General features: G+C 56.7%; 1 protein-coding gene across 1 annotated transcript; it reads right to left on the bottom strand.

The window, feature by feature from the left end:
- Nucleotides 1-976: 976 nt before the first annotated feature.
- Nucleotides 977-16,060, bottom strand: TMPRSS13 (transmembrane serine protease 13). The gene is made up of 14 exons (XM_063139035.1): nucleotides 15,886-16,060; nucleotides 15,550-15,623; nucleotides 14,813-15,029; nucleotides 13,995-14,129; nucleotides 10,734-10,856; nucleotides 10,352-10,481; nucleotides 9,651-9,743; nucleotides 5,486-5,529; nucleotides 5,029-5,188; nucleotides 3,807-3,979; nucleotides 3,596-3,694; nucleotides 3,280-3,422; nucleotides 1,884-2,036; nucleotides 977-1,095 (listed from the first exon to the last, which is right to left on the bottom strand). The coding sequence occupies exons 1-14, from the start codon at nucleotides 16,058-16,060 to the stop codon at nucleotides 1,081-1,083; spliced, it is 1,734 nt and encodes a 577-aa protein (XP_062995105.1). The 3' UTR covers nucleotides 977-1,080.
- Nucleotides 16,061-17,657: the final 1,597 nt, after the last annotated feature.

The following is a 17,657-nucleotide window of genomic DNA, read 5'->3' as shown; positions in this document are numbered from 1 at the left end:
ACCAGCTTCAGGGGCTAGCTCCAGAGCATGGGGCTTAAGGGAGGCTACCTCACCCTTCAGCCAGTCCCTTGGCACTGGGAGAAGAAGCTGCATCAGAACACCAGAAATGTCTATGTCTGGAGCTACAGAAAAGTGATGTCAGAAGAAACAACCGCCCAACTCTTACCATCAAGCTAATGTAGCTCATTTCTGCCAGGAGACCCCCTGGACTTTGGCACTGAAATGGTGGAAGAGTTGCCACAGTGAATCGCCAACTGTGCCTAGCTGGTGACCGGTGGCTCATGGTCTGCGCTGACCCTTCTTGGTTGGTGGCAGCAAATAAGACCCTCTCTGCCTTATGCAAAGGCTTTTTCCTGTCCCCACCTGGTCCACTTCAAAGGGAGGGGCCACAACTTCATGGCAGAGCCCCTGGTTGCCACACAGATGCCACATCCAGGGCCTGCCTGGAATCTCTACCTGAAGCTGGGGGAGGGAGGGCTGTTGCAACTGACAGTCAACGTGGGCAACCCTAAACCAGTGAAGCCTGTGGTCCCCCTGACTCATTTCAAAGGCTGGTGGGGAAGCCAGGCTGCCACAAGGGGCTGTGAGTCTGCCAGAGAGACCCTGAAATGCCAAGGGGCTGAGGAGAGGTGGGTGCCAGCCAAGGGCTCCTCTTCTATCAGGGGCCCAGGAGGCTGGTGGGCCCAGGGCCCCTCTGGTCCATTTCCTGTCCAGCCACAGTCGACAGTGAGGAGGCCTGTTCTCTTTGGCCAAAGCAGTTTGATCCCAAGAGGTGTCCGGTGAAGCCACTTCTTTGGGGAGGGACACCATCACATCCTCCCCCATCAAACACATGCTTACATGTCCTGGAATATCCCTCCCAGATGCTCTGCTCCAGCCTCAACAGTTGCAGGAGTGGCTTGAGGCCTAGACTGAAAGCAACAGCAGCCCAGAGGCCAGGGGGAGGTCACAGTTGTTCTCTGCCACACTAGTATCCTGATGCCTAAAGAGGAGCGAGCTGCAGCAAGGATCCCACAGCTCCACGAGGGCTCTTCCGTGAGATCAGGGACACAGGTGCAGCAGCAAAGAGCCCTCCTCTCATCAGCTGCTCTGGCTCTGGGGAGAAATGGGGGGAGATGCAGAGGCTTAGCTTGGGGGAGCAGACCCTGCCCCCTCCCACTGGGAAAACAGGGTGCAAGAGAGATGAACAAGGAATCCTCTTTTACACAGACCAATCCCTGTGGATACTCAAGTGCACAAGCTTTGGAATCACACAGAGCATTCCCTTCCATGAGATGGAAAGGGATGTTTCTCTGCAATATAAGCCACTGGTAAATTTAAACAGCTTAACTTTTGTTAAAAAGCTAGGATGCTTCCAGGTGGATGGCTCCTCACATTACCTGGGGAAAGGCATGGTGCAACTCTTCTGTCTTTCCCTCCTTAAGGGGTTTACAGTGGAGGAGAAAAGGCAGAGGAAGCAGTGAGGAAAAACATGGAAGGGTCACAAAGGAAACAATGCCATCATCTGGAATCCCTGCAAAATTCCATGACTGAGGCAGAGCGATTGCAGAATAAAAGCCTCATCTGGAAACACCTCCAGTGACAAAACCAGAAGACTATTTCACCTGTTTTATACCTGCCCCCTAATAATACATGCCATAAAATGGTCAAGGAGCAAGAACCCGGCTCCTCCCACTGGCTGGGCGTGGCCCCCTTCAGTATCAGGTTGGCTGGTGCAGGAGATGCTGCCAGTGCCTCCAGTCCATTGTCAAGTGTGGAGGAGGAGACGCTCTGCCCCTGTTTCTGGCAGTGCTGCCCTACAGCCTGGATTCTGCTCCCCACCATTTCCAAGTCTCCCAAAGTAAGGGAGCCTCTGGCAGCAGACCCCCCACAAAGCCCCTCACCTCCATTTTGCTGTGAATCCAGCTGAGTAGCTTTGTGACCTGCGTGTAGACACCTGGCTTGTTCTTCTGGCCGCAGCCGGTCCCCCAGCTGGTGACACCAGCCAAGTACCAACGGTTGCTGTCCTGACAGACCAGGGGGCCACCACTGTCACCCTGGGGAGCAGAGAGACAAGGTCAACAGGGCAGGGCAGAAGATCCAGCCACTGGGAAGAGGGCTGCAGAAGCCGTCCAGCAATTGGGCCTCCCAGGGTCTGTTGGCCACTGAGGCTTGTCAACAAAGCTATCAAGTGTGGAAAGTCCACTGCAATCTTTCTTGTAGCTTATTGTGGAACAGCAAAGGCTGGTGGTGTGTTAGAGCCACCCGTCTGGAAGCCACCCAAGAATTTGTGCCAGGATGTGTACCCTGGAAGCCTCTTTGCATAGGAGCTCAACAAGGTGACCACCTGTCCCAAAGGTCTGAAAACTGGGACATCGCATGTCGCTGGTTGATTCCTTTGGCCTTCCTTTTCTGCCCGTAAGTGGGGCTTCTTTGAAACACGCCTGGTCAAAGCACTCTGCTTGTGATCAGTGTACTTGAAACACACACACATCTTCCCTTTTCTGGAAATCTCTGAACTAAGAACCCAGCCAGCCCAGAGACACATTTGCAGTGGCATCTCTACACATCCCATACTGACTCAGCAGTATGCGAAGTAGGCACTGCAGACATCACCTGGATCCCAGCACATCATCAGGTTCTGGCAAAACTCTTCCATGCTGTGGACCCCTCACCTCACCCCACCCCACCCCACCCCACCCCCCATAAGTGGGTTTTGTGAGTTATGCTTAGGATCCTCATAAGCAAGGTTTACTGAGTGAGTTTGATGTTTTATCTTATTTTTAAAAGCAACAAAGTATTTCTCTTCTTGGTTCTTATATACTGAAAGATGAGTTGTTTTCATTCTCTTGCCTAGGCAGAAAGTGGACTCCTTGGCAAACAGGTTGTTAAAGGAGCTTAAACAGGGGCCTATTCTTCCTTCTCCATATTGAAAAGCCACAAGCTTGGATCCCATATATTTAAGTTATGAGTTACCAAATAGTAATATTCATGAAGAAATTAAAATAGTTATTAAATATGAGCATTAGGTAACACTTATTCTTATGTGGGTGGTGGCAGCCTACCTCGGAGGAGAAGAGGCAAAGGGTGACTTGCAGCCTGTCCTACCTCACAGGGTGGAGGTGCAGACATACTGGTTTCTCACAATACCCTGGAGCCCTGAGCATTTGGCCCATGGGTCATGATGCCAGCGAAGAAAGGACAGGAGATGCTCCTGATCTTCCTCCTCCTCCTCTCACAGGCTCCTCTGTGCTCCTGGAATTGCCTTCCTCTCCCCCCCCCTCTCTCTGCTTGCCTTACCTGGCAGGAGTCTCGGCCACCTTGCAAGTAGCCCGCGCACATCATGCGGGGAGTCAGATAGCCCTCATAGACACTCTGGCTGTTGCAGAGTCGGTAGTCGATGATCTTCACCTCTGCCTCCCGCAGCTTGGGGGACGTGTTCTCTGAAACAGACTCGCTATCAGGAGAGGGAGAAAGAAGCCTTCCCACCCTACCAGGGAGCCTCCCGCCCTCCTGCAGTACTTTTCAGACCACCTCCTGTAGGCCTGGCTGGGGGTGTGGGACTGGCCCAAGATCCATGGCCTAGCAGATGAGATGCCCTGCCCAATGAGCTCACCTTCCTGTTCATTGACCTTGCCAAAGCCCGTGATGGAGCAGGTCCTCCCAGGAAGGAACCTCTGGCCAGACATTGGCAGGCAGGCCGGGCGCACGTGAGCTGGAGCACAGAGAGAGAGAGAGATGAGCCCTCTCCCCTAGTAGGGCAAGCGGTGGGCCTGTTTCTTTCCCAAGTGAGGGCAGCCCAGGGCCAGCAAGGGAAGGAGCTTCACCTGAGAGGGGCAGGGGCCGGGAGAGTTTCATCAGCGCAATGTCATAGTCATCGTGGTCATCGCTGTAGTTAGCGTTGATGATCACCTGGGCAACAGGGATGCCCTCCGTCAGATGCTTGAGATCGGAGGCCCCAGCATACACCTTCCACTCATCCAGAATCTTCACACTGTTCCTATGGAGTCCAAAGGAAGGAGGTAAGGGCAGAGCAGGTACCTTCTGCCCAGGGGCAGGGACACCCAACCCGCCTTCCCTCTCTCTGCAGGCAGGCACATTGGTTGAGAGAGCAAATGGAGGATGGCAAGGGAGGCAGGGAGGGAAGGAGGGAGTGGAAGAGAGCGAGAGAGCTGTCAATCAGGATGGCGTGCATGGCAATTGGAAGGGCACCCTTTCAGTCCAGCCTCAGAAACAATATGATCCAGATACTTGACAGCTATCAGAAAGGGGAGAGGGATGGGGGCAAACCATTGCTTGTTCTCCCCTGAAGGCAGGGCAAGAACCAAGGGGCAGCGCTTGGACAGGGTAGGGACAGTCTGCAGGGGGCTGGCTTTAAGCAAAGTGTTTTATCATCACACAGTGGAGTCGGCTGCCCAGGAAGGGAGGCTGCTGCAGATCTCTTTCCCTGAAGGCTTGTGTGAAAAGGCCGGGCAGGCATGAGGCAGCCTGCCTCAGTGCACAATGGATCAAGGGTGAGCAGAAGGAAGATCAGGAGGTAGTGGGAGATCTCAGATGATTTGAAGTCAATTAGCAAGGGTTTGGCTCTCGATTGTTCAGCAGCAACAGAACGGCTCCCCTCCCTAAAATATACTGCTGTAGTAGAGAAAGCCTGGAGTAATCAGGCATAGATTTGTGTGTGGAGAGATGGTCAGTGAGCTCCATTCAGTTCTGGAACTCAAAACACATTCCTAGGCTCAGAGGTTTTAATTTCTAAGTGTGTGTCTTTTGCATCAGACTCTGGTTGGGGCATCTTGGGGTCCTAGTGAAAAACAGAGTACACCCCACAAGACTAATGCCTGCCCAACCCTGGACAAGGTGGCTCTCTGGATTCCTTCCTTCCCTGCTCCTGAGATGAATTAGCCCTCATCCTTCCTCCTGACTTCATATACCAAAAGGCGACATGTGGCCCTGGCAGAAATCTGGGTGCTGGTCTCTGCTCCCCCTCCCCCTCCCCCTCTCCTGCTCCCAACTACCCAATGCTAGGCTTCCACCAGAGGCGCCACTTACATGAAGAAGCAGTGGGCAGCGGTGAGCACCCACTGCGGATCAATGATGGTTCCTCCACAGATGTGAGTTGACCCATACTGGAGGCTCACTTGCCAGGGCCACTTACTGGCTGACGCTTCGGTGCCGCCAACAATGCGGCCAGATATCCGTTGGCCGCAGCCTGGAGGGAGAGAAGATGCCAAAGAGCCCTGTGGCTGGAGTGGCAGCCACAGAGACCCCTGGAAAGCCCACAGCCACCTTCCCACGCTGGCCCATGCCAAGGCCGGGGACTGGCATAAAGTGCCACAGGGGCCATGTGATGTGCGACCCCTCCTCCATCTCACCCTCCCTACTTACTTGGGGGGGGGTGTATTCCAGAGCATCCCCCAGCTCAGTCCCTTGGGCAATTCCTCACCACATTGAGGGAAGAACATCTCCCCACCCACCCCTCCACACTACCACCCTCAAGTCTCCTTACTTGTGCATCGGAGGGAAACGTATTTTCCAGAGAGACACTGGGAGCTTTAGGAGAGACCAAAACAGACAGAGAAAGTGAAGCATTAGCAGATGCTGCCTCTAGTGTTAGCCAGCACATGGCCCCCTGGTCATGGGGGCAAGAGAGGGGAGCAGTGTGTCTCCAGGGAAGCCTGCTCCCAGCCTCATCGCTTGGGCCTGGTGCTGGGTCGCCCAGAAGGCCCTCCTGCACCTAAGAGTGAGCCTTGCCCTGGGCCTTTTGGCCATGGAGCACCCTGGGTCCCCTCAGCTGGCTGCATTTCATCCTCCTGAAAGAGAGAGAGCTGCCCAAGGTCACCAAGCAAGAAACCTTCAGGGCCAAGTGGGGACTGGGACTCACTGGCCAGGTGTGCATGACATGAAGGTGGTTAACAAGCCATGGTGGTTAGTTAACATCCCCACCCTGGGCATATGCTGGTCAAATGTTGGCTCATTTCCTTAACTACCCTCGCCTAATTACCCATGGTCTGTTGCAGGGTTGCTGGGTGGTTTACCAACCACTCACCCTTGATGGGTTTGGATGTCACAACAGCCTGTGCTTGGTGAGGGTGATTACGGAAATGAGCATTACCCATCCTTGTGTAGTGTGGACTGGGCCACAGTATCCGTGGCCTCCCTGGCTCTTTGCATTTTTATCAGACCTTCCTTACTGAGGGTTACTTGCCACCAGCCAACCCATAACCAATCGGCATGAGGCAGCGGGCGAACAAGCGAGATGCTTCCAGACCTTAGCTAAAGGAACACAGGCAAAGGAGCCCTGGGAGAACGGCCTGATGAGTTCCCTTGTGTCTGAGCAGCCTGGGTGTGAACCATGGCTGAACATGGATTTTCACGGGGTCAAGACAATATGCCATTTCCTCACAGTGGCGGAAAAGGCAAGTCCAACTAAGCCACCAGCAAAGGCCATCAAGGGACCCACAAAACACCAGCCTAAGCATTAATTGTTCACTTCTGTCCTGGGACTCAGACACCGTAAGGTGTGAAAGATCTCATCTCTCACATCCTTTGATGTAAGGAAATCTTGCTCTTTAAAGGATGCTGATGCCTTGGATAATCTTGCACAGCAGATGGCTCCATTGTCACAAAGCACATGGTGAAGTGATCTTGTGAAAATCACAGCTTCAGAAAACAGACAAATCATGTAATTTTAATCTGACCAGGAAGAGACTCACAAATGTAAGGGATCTTTTTGACACAAGAAATACAGCAGTAGTGTATGTGTGTGTGTGTATGTGTGTGTGTACACGTGCACACGCATGCATACACACACACACACACACTTATTAAACACATTGCAAATGTTACACAAAAATGTGCACCAACACATCCAGGCGCAGACGGGGGGCAGGTAGCCTTAGAGCAGCTCCGGCTCTAGTCAGACTTCCCTCCTCCTACGGGCAGAGAAGGGCCTTTGCCACTTGGTCTTCTGGACAGGGACGGAGTCTGGGGCCTTCTGCATGCGAGGCAGGTGGGCTTGCCTCTCCCGCTGGGCCATGTCCTCTGCCTCCGCCCACTTCATCACTGAAGCTGCGCAAGGGCTCCGCATTTCTCATCCACTGACCCACTGGGCTCAGGCCTCACATGTGCAGAGGAGGGCTGGGAAGACCACACTGGCTTCCCCTTTCTCCTGGCCTTTGCAGCCACACTCCTGGCTGACTCTGGCAAGGGCTGAAGGAGTTTTGGCTTCATGCCACCAAAACAGGATGTGGTTTGGGCCCTTGGCATGCTGACCTGAGTGTGCTACGGATTCTCCCCACTGTCAGTCAAGGCTGTTCTTTGGCAGCACTATGCTCTTGATCTTGTGCATGATTGGGGGGGGGGGGAGAAGGAGGCCAAGCCAAGGGAAAGCAGTGATTACTGTGCATGGCCAGGGGCCTGATGCCTGGGATCACATCTCTTATCAGGTTGGTATTACTGTTCCTCAAACCCTCCAGCCAGAAAGGTCTGGGGATGCCTGGATTTTGACTGGATTTGTGGCCATGAAGGGCTGGAGCCCCTTGGCATTCTGGGTAGGCAAGCTGGGCAGGAGGGGAGCAACCTGAAATCCTACTCAGTCCAGTTTCCTACACAGCCCCCACCCCATCTCCATCCCACATGCAATGTTCAAATTATGGAGGAGCATGGAGGTAGGAGGCCTGGTTGGAGTGCAGAACACCTCCCCCCCAATTCTAGCCAAATAATAGTGTCTTACTTCAGCACTGACTGCCATCCAGCACACCTGAGGGCTAGGTAGGGTTTCTGGATGAGACGGATTATCTACGTCCATTTCAAACTGGCTTCAGGCCTGGTCATGGGTCAGAGGCTGCTTAGGTCACCTTGATGGATGATCTATGCTGGGAACTGGATAGTGGGAGGGTGTCCCTGTTGATACTGATGGACCCTTCAATGGCTTTCCAAACCATCAACCATGGTAGCCTTCTGAGGCATCTGTCTGGGGAGACTGGGAGGCCCTGTTATACAGTGGTTCCAGTTCTTCTTGGAGGGGCGATCTCAGAAGGTAGCACTGAGGGGATTCACTACAGACACTATGCCTGTCTCTCAGGGTTCTCTCTCTCTCTCTCTCTCTCTCTCTCTCTCTCTCTCTCTCTCTCTCTCCCTCTCCCCTTTCCCTCTACATCCAAGGAAGCTCTTCTGGTTCTAAATCAGAATCTGACATTGGTAGTGGACGGGATGAGGGCAAACAAAGGGACAGAGGTGCTCCTGGCCAGTTGAAAGGCAGATCAGGGAATAGATCTCAACTTGTGCTAGGTGGGGCTACACCCCCTCCCCTGAAGTCTCAGGCTCAGAGTTTGGGTGCACCTTGGACTTAGCCCTGAACCTGGCTGCCCAGGTCTCAACAGTGGCCAGCATTGCATCCGCACAGCTGAAGTTCATGCGCCAACTGCGCCTGTACTAGAGACGTCTGATCTGGCCATGGTCATGCAAGTCTTAGTCCCTTCCCATTTGGACTGCTGTAATATGCTCTATGTGGGGCTGCCTTTGAAAACTTTTTGCAGACTTCAGTTGGCCCAGAATGCTTTGGCCAGGCTGATGACAGGGAGAGCGCCACTCCCTCGTTTCTGCCCTTGTCTTAAGACCATTGGGAGAGGCCCTTCTTTTGAGTCCACCACATTCAGAGACATGCTGCATGGCGATGTGAGAGACGACCTTCTCAGTAGCCACTCCCAGGCTGTGGAATGCCCTGCTGAGGGAGGCAAGGGTCACTCCATCTCTGCTGTGCTTTTTATTAAAGCTGGCCTTGGCGGTTAAGCAAGCCTGTTAGGCTGGGTGCTATTTTTATTCTGTAATTGTAGTTTTTCATTGTGATTTACATGTATTTGTTTTACTGATTTTTTAAATCAATTTTTATTTATGATAGTAACTGCACTGAGTACCATTTTTCCTGGTTAGAAAGGCAGAGTATCATAGAATCATAGAATAGTAGAGTTGGAAGGGGCCTATAAGGCCATTGAGTCCAACCCCCCCCCCCCGCTCAATGCAGGAATCCACCCTAAAGCATCCCCAACAGACTGAATGCCACAACCTCCCTAGGTAACTGGTTCCATTGTCGTACTGCTCTAACAGTCGGGAAGTTTTTCCTGATGTCCAGGCGGAATCTGGCTTCCTTTAAGTTGAGCCCGTTATTCCGTGTCCTGCACTCTGGGAGGATCAAGAAGAGATCCTGGCCCTCCTCTGTGTGACAACCTTTCAAGTATTTGAAGAGTGCTATCATGTCTCTCCTCAGTCAAGTACAAATCAGACAAACAAATAGATAAATAAGATGGGGCATGGGGGAGACATCGCTCCATCCTCCTCCACCATGCTCTGCTACATGCTCAACCCTCCACCTGACACCTGCTCACTGCCCACTCACACAGTGTGGCAATGCAACCACATAGGCACCAGTATGAGTCCTATGAGCAGCGCAGCACATGAGTGATGCCTCCTGGAGTGCTCCTTGATCTCCATGCTCAGTCGGAGTCTTTCTCAGGAGCGAAGCACTCTCAAAAGTTACTCACTACTTAATAACAAGGGCAGTAGCTTGCAGAGCAGCTCATGCCTGTTTCCAGTGGCCTGGGCACAGTAGGGGGGTCCCCCCTCCCAAAGCCCTCTGTGATCCCCATCCCATCCCACCAGCTCAGTGCCATTACCTGTTGAGACTCTGCTGTATGGTGTCGTGCAGCTGTCCAGCCGCAAGGCTTTTCCCAGAGAAAGGCAGAGGGACATACTCCGTTTGGGAGGCACTGCGGGGACAGAAGAGGTTCCCAGTCAGCCTGGGTGGAGAAGAGAGCAGTCGGGGTGCAGGGATCCCTTTCTTTGAGTCTGGAGACATGCTTGGCCCAACCTGCTGCTGTTCCAAAAGCCGCAACTGCCCATGTGGGTCGGCCACAGAGGAAGCAGTCCTGGAGAGCGTGGCATGTGGAGCACACATGGCTGTCCAGGAGGAGGGAGCAGTTGGTGAGGTGGGGTGCAGAGGGGGGGGCTGACCTGATGGCAGGGCAAGGGTCACCTCCTCCTCGACCCAAGTCAGACCTGTCCCGCGGGTTCCCACAGGGAAGCTTCTCCCTTACCCCAAAGGCTCCTGACCCACCCACCCCAACATACTAGCTAGCTTTCCATCCTCCCCCCACCCCACCCCGCAGCCTGGAATGGCCAGCGCAGGCCAGTTGCTCCTCCGCTGGTAGTGAGACCCTGGCTGGCTGGCTGGCAGGACACGCCTCCAGCTGCTCCTCCTCCTGCCCGGAATGCAGCTGGCCAGCCCGGGAGAGCTCGGAGCCTGGGAGAGGACAGGAGGCCGGTCGCCCCCTTCCTCGCCTGCCCACCTCCCCCCCCACCTGGCCCCAGGAATTACTTTAGGAATCCCAGCTGCCGGCAGGTCATTCTGGAGAAGTCCTCCGTCCAGGCCTGGCTGCACACGGGCAGCCAGCGCTTCTCGGCCCCGGAGTAGACGTGGAGCAAGGACTGGTTCCAGCCGAAGCGCACTGCCGGGTGGGGGGAGAAAGAGGGAGGCGTGAGCTGGGGGGGCGGAGGGGGGCGAGCGAGAGGGCCCGCGTGGGAAGGCGCGCAGCATCCGAAGCAAGGCCCGCTCCTCTCACAGCAGGCGGCCTCGCTACCGCGGGGCTGTGATCCCCGCCCGGGCAGGGCTGAGCCCCGGTGCCCATCGCACCCACAGCAGCCCGTCCCGTCCGGTCCCGTCCCCCGCGCGCAGACTCGGCCCGCGCCGCGTCCTTTACCGCAGTCCAGCTCGTCACTCCTCTGCGAGCAGTCCGCGACCCCGTCGCAGCGCACGGCGCGCTCATCGCAGCTCTCGGCCGGCTCCTTGTACACGATGCCGGTGCTGGATCGCCAGAACAAGACTGGAGGGGGGGGAGGGGGCACGTGGGTGAGAAAAGGCTGCCGCGGGTTGTCTTGTGACACAGAGAGCGGGGAGGGCTGGACGCGGAGCACCAGGGAACGCCGCGCTTGGCCGGGAACGGCCCGGGTGCTATTGAAAGGGCTCGTCCATACCCCGCACGCACCCACCCCTGGTGAGCCATTGGCAAGGGGGATACGGGATGGCAGGCGAGGCCCCCTCCTCCCCACTCCCCAAGCACAGGTGTGAAGAAAACGCAGCGCAGGAGCCATGGCGCGGTCCCGACCCAGGCAGCTCCTTTCCCCGTGAGTCCGCGGCCGGCTGGGCAGTGCGCTCCCCGACGTGCAAGGCAAGGCAGCCGCGTCTCCCTGCTTCCCGCGGGACCCAGCCGGTTGTGCGCCGGGAGCAGAAGCGCCCCTTCCCATAGCCAAGCGCCCCGGATCTGGGGGCTGAAAAGGTGCCACCCCGGACCAGATTTGGTCTGAGGGAGGCCGCGGAGACGCCACGCTGGAGCTGCCCACTAGCGGCAGCGAAAGCGCCCCGCCCTCACATGCGCCACACTCCAGCCCCAAAGGCAAGGTGGCTGCAACCCTCACACACACCCCGGCCGCCACCGCCCCCGCCCCCAGCGTAGCAGGGCTGCACTAGGACGGGTCCTTGGAGCTGCGTGGCATCCAGAGGCTGCCATGTCCTTTGGAGCACCGGGTCCGCCTGGGGGTAGGAGAGCTGCAGGCGCCAGCCGAGGGAAGCGCGGCCCTCCGGCCCTCCGTCGGAGGAGCTCCGGGCTCCAGCCTCCAGGAACAGCTGCCGCCCTGGCAGCGCGCCCGGGGGACCAACGGCGCAACGCCGTCGGGGCGCTTCCAGGGAGGCGGACGGAGGGCTCCGGCGCTACCACCCAAAGGCCCGGCGCAGCTCCCCGCCTTGCCCTCCCCAGGGATGGTTTCGCGGAAAGACAAAGGTGCGCGAAGCGGCGGGAAGACACGGGAAGGTTCCTCGTGGAGAGCGACCAGGTCTGGAGCGGCGGCGACATTCCTGCGGATGAGGCGGGGCAATGGCGCAGTCAAAGCCCCTTCCAGCAGCCCGCCCAGTCTCTCCCCCCTCACAGAGATAGAAAAGGCGCGCGGCGGGAGGAGGGGAGGGAGCTATTAGCTGAAGCGCGCGGCATCCCTTGTAAAGGACACCCCCGCTGCGCCCGCGCTAGGCATGGGCTGAGAGCCGCACGCCGTTTTCCACTCCCTTTTTACAGGGCATCCAACAGTTGGTCTCCTGCGTTTTCCCTGCTTCCTCCAGACCACAGGAAACCTTGTTTCCTTCTTAAAGAACAGAAGCACTCGCCAATGTGCACAGCTGGCTCAGGGCTGCCCTGCTGTCTTTCTCGAGAGGTGTGGTCCCTGCGGGTGCGGAGACGTATTGGGCAGTGGGGTGGAGCAACACATCTCCTCACACTTTCACAGTACGACAATGGAACCAGTGACCAAGGGCAATTGTGGGCTCTCCCACACGAGAGGCCTTCAAGAGGCAGCTGGACAACCACCTGCCAGGGATGCTTTGCGAGGGGTTCCTGCATTGAGCAGGGGTTGGACTCGATGGCCCCTTCCAACTCTGCTATTCTGATTCTATGACTATGACCTTCTTAGTCGGCATCATTTTGGCAGAAGGTTTTTAAATAATCAATCTTTGAATTTGTATTTCAATGTTTTCATCTATATTTTTTATCATGTGCACAATTGAGGTTAAATGCACAACAGAGCACTATAATTTAAGATTTTATTTTTTAAAAATACCATTCCCATTGGCACTATTTTAGCAGTCTGGGATTCTTTTAATTGGTGCTACAACATTTTACCTACTTAAAAAAAGAGAGAGAAAGTTATTGATGGACGCACTGGGGCCTTTAACAACATTTTGAACCTGCCCTGCTAAAATGACTTGGCTGAGGTGAGCCTGCCCGCTTTCTACTCACACCCACTTGCCTGGACAGAACATTGGGGGGATCCTGGTGACACAGAAGGACTGGGCCATTCACTTTCATGTGGAGGGTCAGCTGCAGCCCCACCAGTAGCTGACAGTGGGAGAGCCAGAAATGGATTTGGCCAGGAGCACCCAGGGGGGCCCAGAAATGGGAAGGAAGCCAGGCACCAGAGCACCTCTTCCCCACCCCCCATTCCTGCTCTTTAGGGTTGATTTCAGAAGCCACAACCGGGAAGGAAGGAGCGGCATTTCCAGGCAACATTTCTGGCATGTCCGGTGAGCAACGTGGGCCCTCAGCCAACTTTCCATGAAGTGGGAAGAGCCATGAAACAAGGTCACAGCAACGAAGGCTGGGCGGGGAATTTTCATCCGGGTTTGACAGAGCCCAAATTCCAGAATGTGGGAGGCCTGTTTACACCATACCATTTGCATGTATTTCCCTGGCATCGTCTGTTCAGACCACTTGTTGACAATGAAATTCTCACATTTTAAAATCATAGCTTGTGTGTGGCTTAGAGTGAGCAAAAAGAATGGAAAGGACACATCCAGGTGGAAGGTACGGCAAGCCAGCCGCCGCCACCCCACTGCCACAACTATGACGTCAGGCCTTGTTTCTTGTGTGCGGTGCCCTCAAGTGCTGCATTGGCCAGCACATATGGGCATCTCAACAGACCAAGCCTTCGGCTGCTGGATCCGCCCCTGGAGCTCGCCATGACCACAGCCCCTTGCCATGACCACAGCCCCATGCCACGACCACAGCCCCTCGCCACAGCCACAGCTGGACAGCCGAAGAGGAGAGAGAGCGGAGGGGCAGAGTTGCCACAGGCTGGACTCAGCCACTCCACAGAGATCCCGATCCCCCAAAGCGAGCGCCTCCGAGGCCGGGGGAGACAGTCGCCTGTAAGCCACACACCGATTTTCAAGCCAACACCATGCAGCTAAAACTAAGAGTTAGGGCTGCATACGTTATTTCCCCTCCAAGAGCCAGATTTCTCAAAAAGAAGAAGGGGAAGTGCTGCTATTTTGCTTTGTCAGATATTTGAACTCTTCTGTGTCCTCCATGAGGTCTGGCCTCACCGGCCAGCAAAATGGTTCTTCCAGGGCTGAAGGGACCCCAGAGGCATCCTTTTTGCCCTCCCCCCTCCCACCTGGTAAGCTGCGGAGCACTCACATAGCAGGATGACGCCAAGCAGCAGCACAATGAGGACCAGCACGCAGGCAATCAGGGCCACCCTCTTCTGGCCCATCCCCCACGATGCCTTGAAAGTTGGGGTGGAGGAGCCGGCGGCGGCAGCAGCAGCAGCGGCTGTGGGTGGGCGAGAAGGAGAAAGGCAGGCCGGTTACTCAGGGGTCCAGGTGCAGAGGGGTGGAGAAGCACTGGCCACCACTACCACACCAAAGGACATTCTCCTGGGAGGGGCACGGTGCCATAGAAATGCCTGGGGGAGGGGTGGAGAAGGCTGCGCCCCACACCTCTGGAGAATCCCCTGCAGCTGCTGGTTTAGAAGGTTACTGGGAGACAGGAGCATGGTTGTGTAACAGGCAGGGATGGGCCTTGTAGGTTTTATTAGGGCCCTTCTCTCCCACTCTAATGGGTCTGCGGGATAATACATAGCTGCCTGCAGGCAGAAGGAAGGTGCCAGAGCCCCAGGGGTGCTCTAGCCAACTGCTGGCCAAAGGGGCACAGGAGGCTGCCAGGGCCCCCCTGCTCCTACACAAACCCCTCCTGCAACCTGGTTAGGAAGTGAGGGGTGCCTTGCCCAGTTGGCGCAGCTCTGGAAATAAAGCTTCTCTTCTGGGGCCTCCCCTTGGCCACTGGCTCTGCCCTAGACAAAGCAGCAGGGTGGGAGTGGAGCTCCCACGTTCTCCCAACGTCAGCTTGGAAGGGCCCTGGCAGCCCCTCCAGGTGACCCTCTCCAGCCACTTCCCTGCAGGCCACAGCCACAGGTGTTCCCCACCGGCATTGCTACTCCCTGGGCTCCATCTTACCCCTTGCACTCCCACGAGCCATGCGGGGCAGAGGACCCACTCTGGGCTCTGCAGGGTCAGCTCGAAAGGCAATTCCTTGGACTGGCTCTTCGGATGGGGTGACGGTGGGCGGAGCAGGCGGCAAGACCAAGGGACCAGGAGTCAGCTTGCCATGATGTGGGGGTGGACTGTCCTGTGGGCAAAGAAGGCCGAGGCAGAAGTAGTCATGGCTCTTCCTCTGAAGGAGCCAAGGGGAAGCTGGGGGGGGGCACAGGGGAGCCCCTCCCCCTTCATGGCCACAGCCACAGCCACAGCCAAGCAGAGATGCCTCCGTAGGGCAGGTGTGGGGGCTGCATTGGGCCATCTGGAAATGCCTTCTCAGCCTCTTCTTGGAGGGAGAAAGACATGGGGGCCCTTTGCAAAGACCCCAGCAGGCAAGCCCCACTTTGCCCAGCCTGAGGGAGGGAAGGAGGCAGTTCTAGGAGTCCTTTTATCAGCCAGGGGCCCTCGATTGGCCCTCTCCTATCTCCTGGCCTCCCAGGACAAAGGGTTCTTCTGTGTGTGCTGCAGCTAGACCAGTCCCCGATAGCCCCCTCCACAGGCAGGAAGCTGGCCATGTCCAAGCCACAGGTGATCCCCCCATTCCAGCCTGGCTACCCTGACCTTTCCAGAGGCAGAGCCATCTTCCTGGGATGTGGAACGCTGCTGGGCTGCATGTTACACCTAAGGGCCCGATTCCCTCCGTCTGCCTCACTCACAGCCACTTTCAATGGACCTGCTGCCTCATCTCCCTCTCCTCCCAGCCACCAGCTGCTGCAGGACCCAAGGCAGTCTGGGAGGGGGGGCAAAGGCCCAAACGGGTGAGCTTTCACTGCCCCCGTGCTGCTGCGCTAACCCAGTTTGGAGCAGACTCCCCTCCCCATGGCCTTTATAAAGGAAAAAAAATGGGTTATCAGGAGAAATCTGCCCTGTCAGGTGTCCTTCAGCCCAAAGGCAGACTTTGTTCAGCCGTGTGCGCTCCAGAAGGGCATCTCAGCCATGAAGGCAGCACACGACAAAAGGCCGTCAGCCCAAGGCGCAGCGCGGGTTCATACCTTCGACCAAGGGGAAGCTGCTCCTCCTCGTGCCAATGAGGCACAGCCAAGCCCTTCTGAGTCGGAAGCTTTTGGCGAAGGAGCACAAGGCCTGTCCGTGACCCACAGGGTTGCTCTTCTGGATCCCAGCACAGCACAAGACCTTTGGCAGAGATGTCCTGGACTGCTTCTGCATCTCATGCTTTCTTGGCATTTCCAGCCTCTGCTCTTTGGGCCAGTTGCACACTGGTGCTGCACATACCCCACCGCCCATTTTGCAACAGGAACAGAAGGCACAGGCTTACAAGGGGCACACCTCTGCACCCTGCACTGGCTGCTGCTGCTTCCTCCCTCCTGAGGAACATGCAGGTTACAGGCCTGAGGAGTTTGTTGGCACTGTGTGTGTGTGTGTGTGTCCGTGTCCCCTTCAGTCTAATTGGAAGCATCCCCGCCTCCCACACTCCATGAGTCCCCTCCTAGCCTTGCAGGCGCTGCCACCATGCCTCGCCTTGCACCTGGGCACACATTGGACCTGCCGCTCCTCCCAGGATCCAGCCCATCTTCGCTTCTCCTCCCAGCTGCCCTGAGCCAAGGGCCAGCAGCCCCAATTCCTGGCCTGGTAGTGGGCATGCAGGGCTGGGCTGTGGGCCTTCTTCAGGGTCATTGCCCCAGGGCGCCCTTCCTGCTCTTTGGGTCTGGTGCTGGGCAACAGCCGCTGCCGCCCCCGCTACCACCACCGCGTCCTGTTTGCTTCAGCTCCAGGAAGAGGCAAACAGTCATTGTTGACCAAACAGGGAAGGGGGAGGAGCAGCAGCAGAAGAAGCTTTGGCTTCTGGGCTGGCAGGTTCCAGGGTGACCCAGAACCAGCTAGGGACAATTTGGGGTATGAAAGTTTGGGGATTCCCCACAGCAACAGTTCTCGAAACATTATTGCGAGGGACGCCTGGGGAACCCAGTTCTCCTGCCAGGGCCTGTGGGAACTAGGCATCAAAGCCTCCCCCCCATCCCTCTCTCCCCATCCAATGCGCCACAAACTGCGCCTCTTTCAGCCAGACCCCAGCAGGCCGTTCTCCTCCCCTGACTCCCCCCCCCTTCCCAAGGTACCACCTTCCTTGCCTCGGCTCACACACCAGGCATGGACCCCCATCCATGGGCTCTTCTGCTCTGCCCCAGAGGAGGCCTGGGGTCTGTGCAGCCCCCCTTCCAGCGGTGCAAAGAGCTGCCATCCTTCCTGCGCATGCATGGGCTACCAGTTCCCTTCAGTCTTGCTGCCTGCCTGCCTGCCTGCCTGCCTGGCAACCTCCCTGCTAGCTGTGTGGCAAGCAGAGGTGCAATCCATGGAAGAAACTGGACTGACCTGAAATGCTACTTGGCGCCGCAGTTTTCCTCCCAGATTCCAGAAGGCAGGTGGAAGGTGTCGCTCTTCAGGTGTCCCGAGGAGCCCCACAGGCCGGGAAGAGACGCACCTTCGCTACCTGCCTGGTCGGGCCATCACACACAGCGGCCTCCCTGAGTGCATCCCCACACCTGGAGCCCCTCTGGTCGGGGATCTGGGCAAGACTCCTGTGGCAGCCGGCAGAAGCAGAGGAGCTCCACCCAGGGGAGGTCATGAGGCTCATGGGAGGAGACAGGCGTGCCTGACTCAGGAGAGGTGACAGCCAGGGAGGTGGAAGAAACACCTGGCAGCCCAATTACCGGACTGGGAAAACCAGTCAGATCTGGACCCCACCGGGCTGCAGGATGCTGGAGTAGGGCGGGGTGAGGAGGAGGAGCATGGTGTCCCTGGACGGCCA

This window comes from Elgaria multicarinata, chromosome 12 (assembly GCF_023053635.1).
Source record: "Elgaria multicarinata webbii isolate HBS135686 ecotype San Diego chromosome 12, rElgMul1.1.pri, whole genome shotgun sequence".
NCBI classification, from domain to species: Eukaryota; Metazoa; Chordata; class Lepidosauria; order Squamata; family Anguidae; genus Elgaria; species Elgaria multicarinata.
This window is presented reverse-complemented; position numbering and strand designations above follow the sequence as displayed.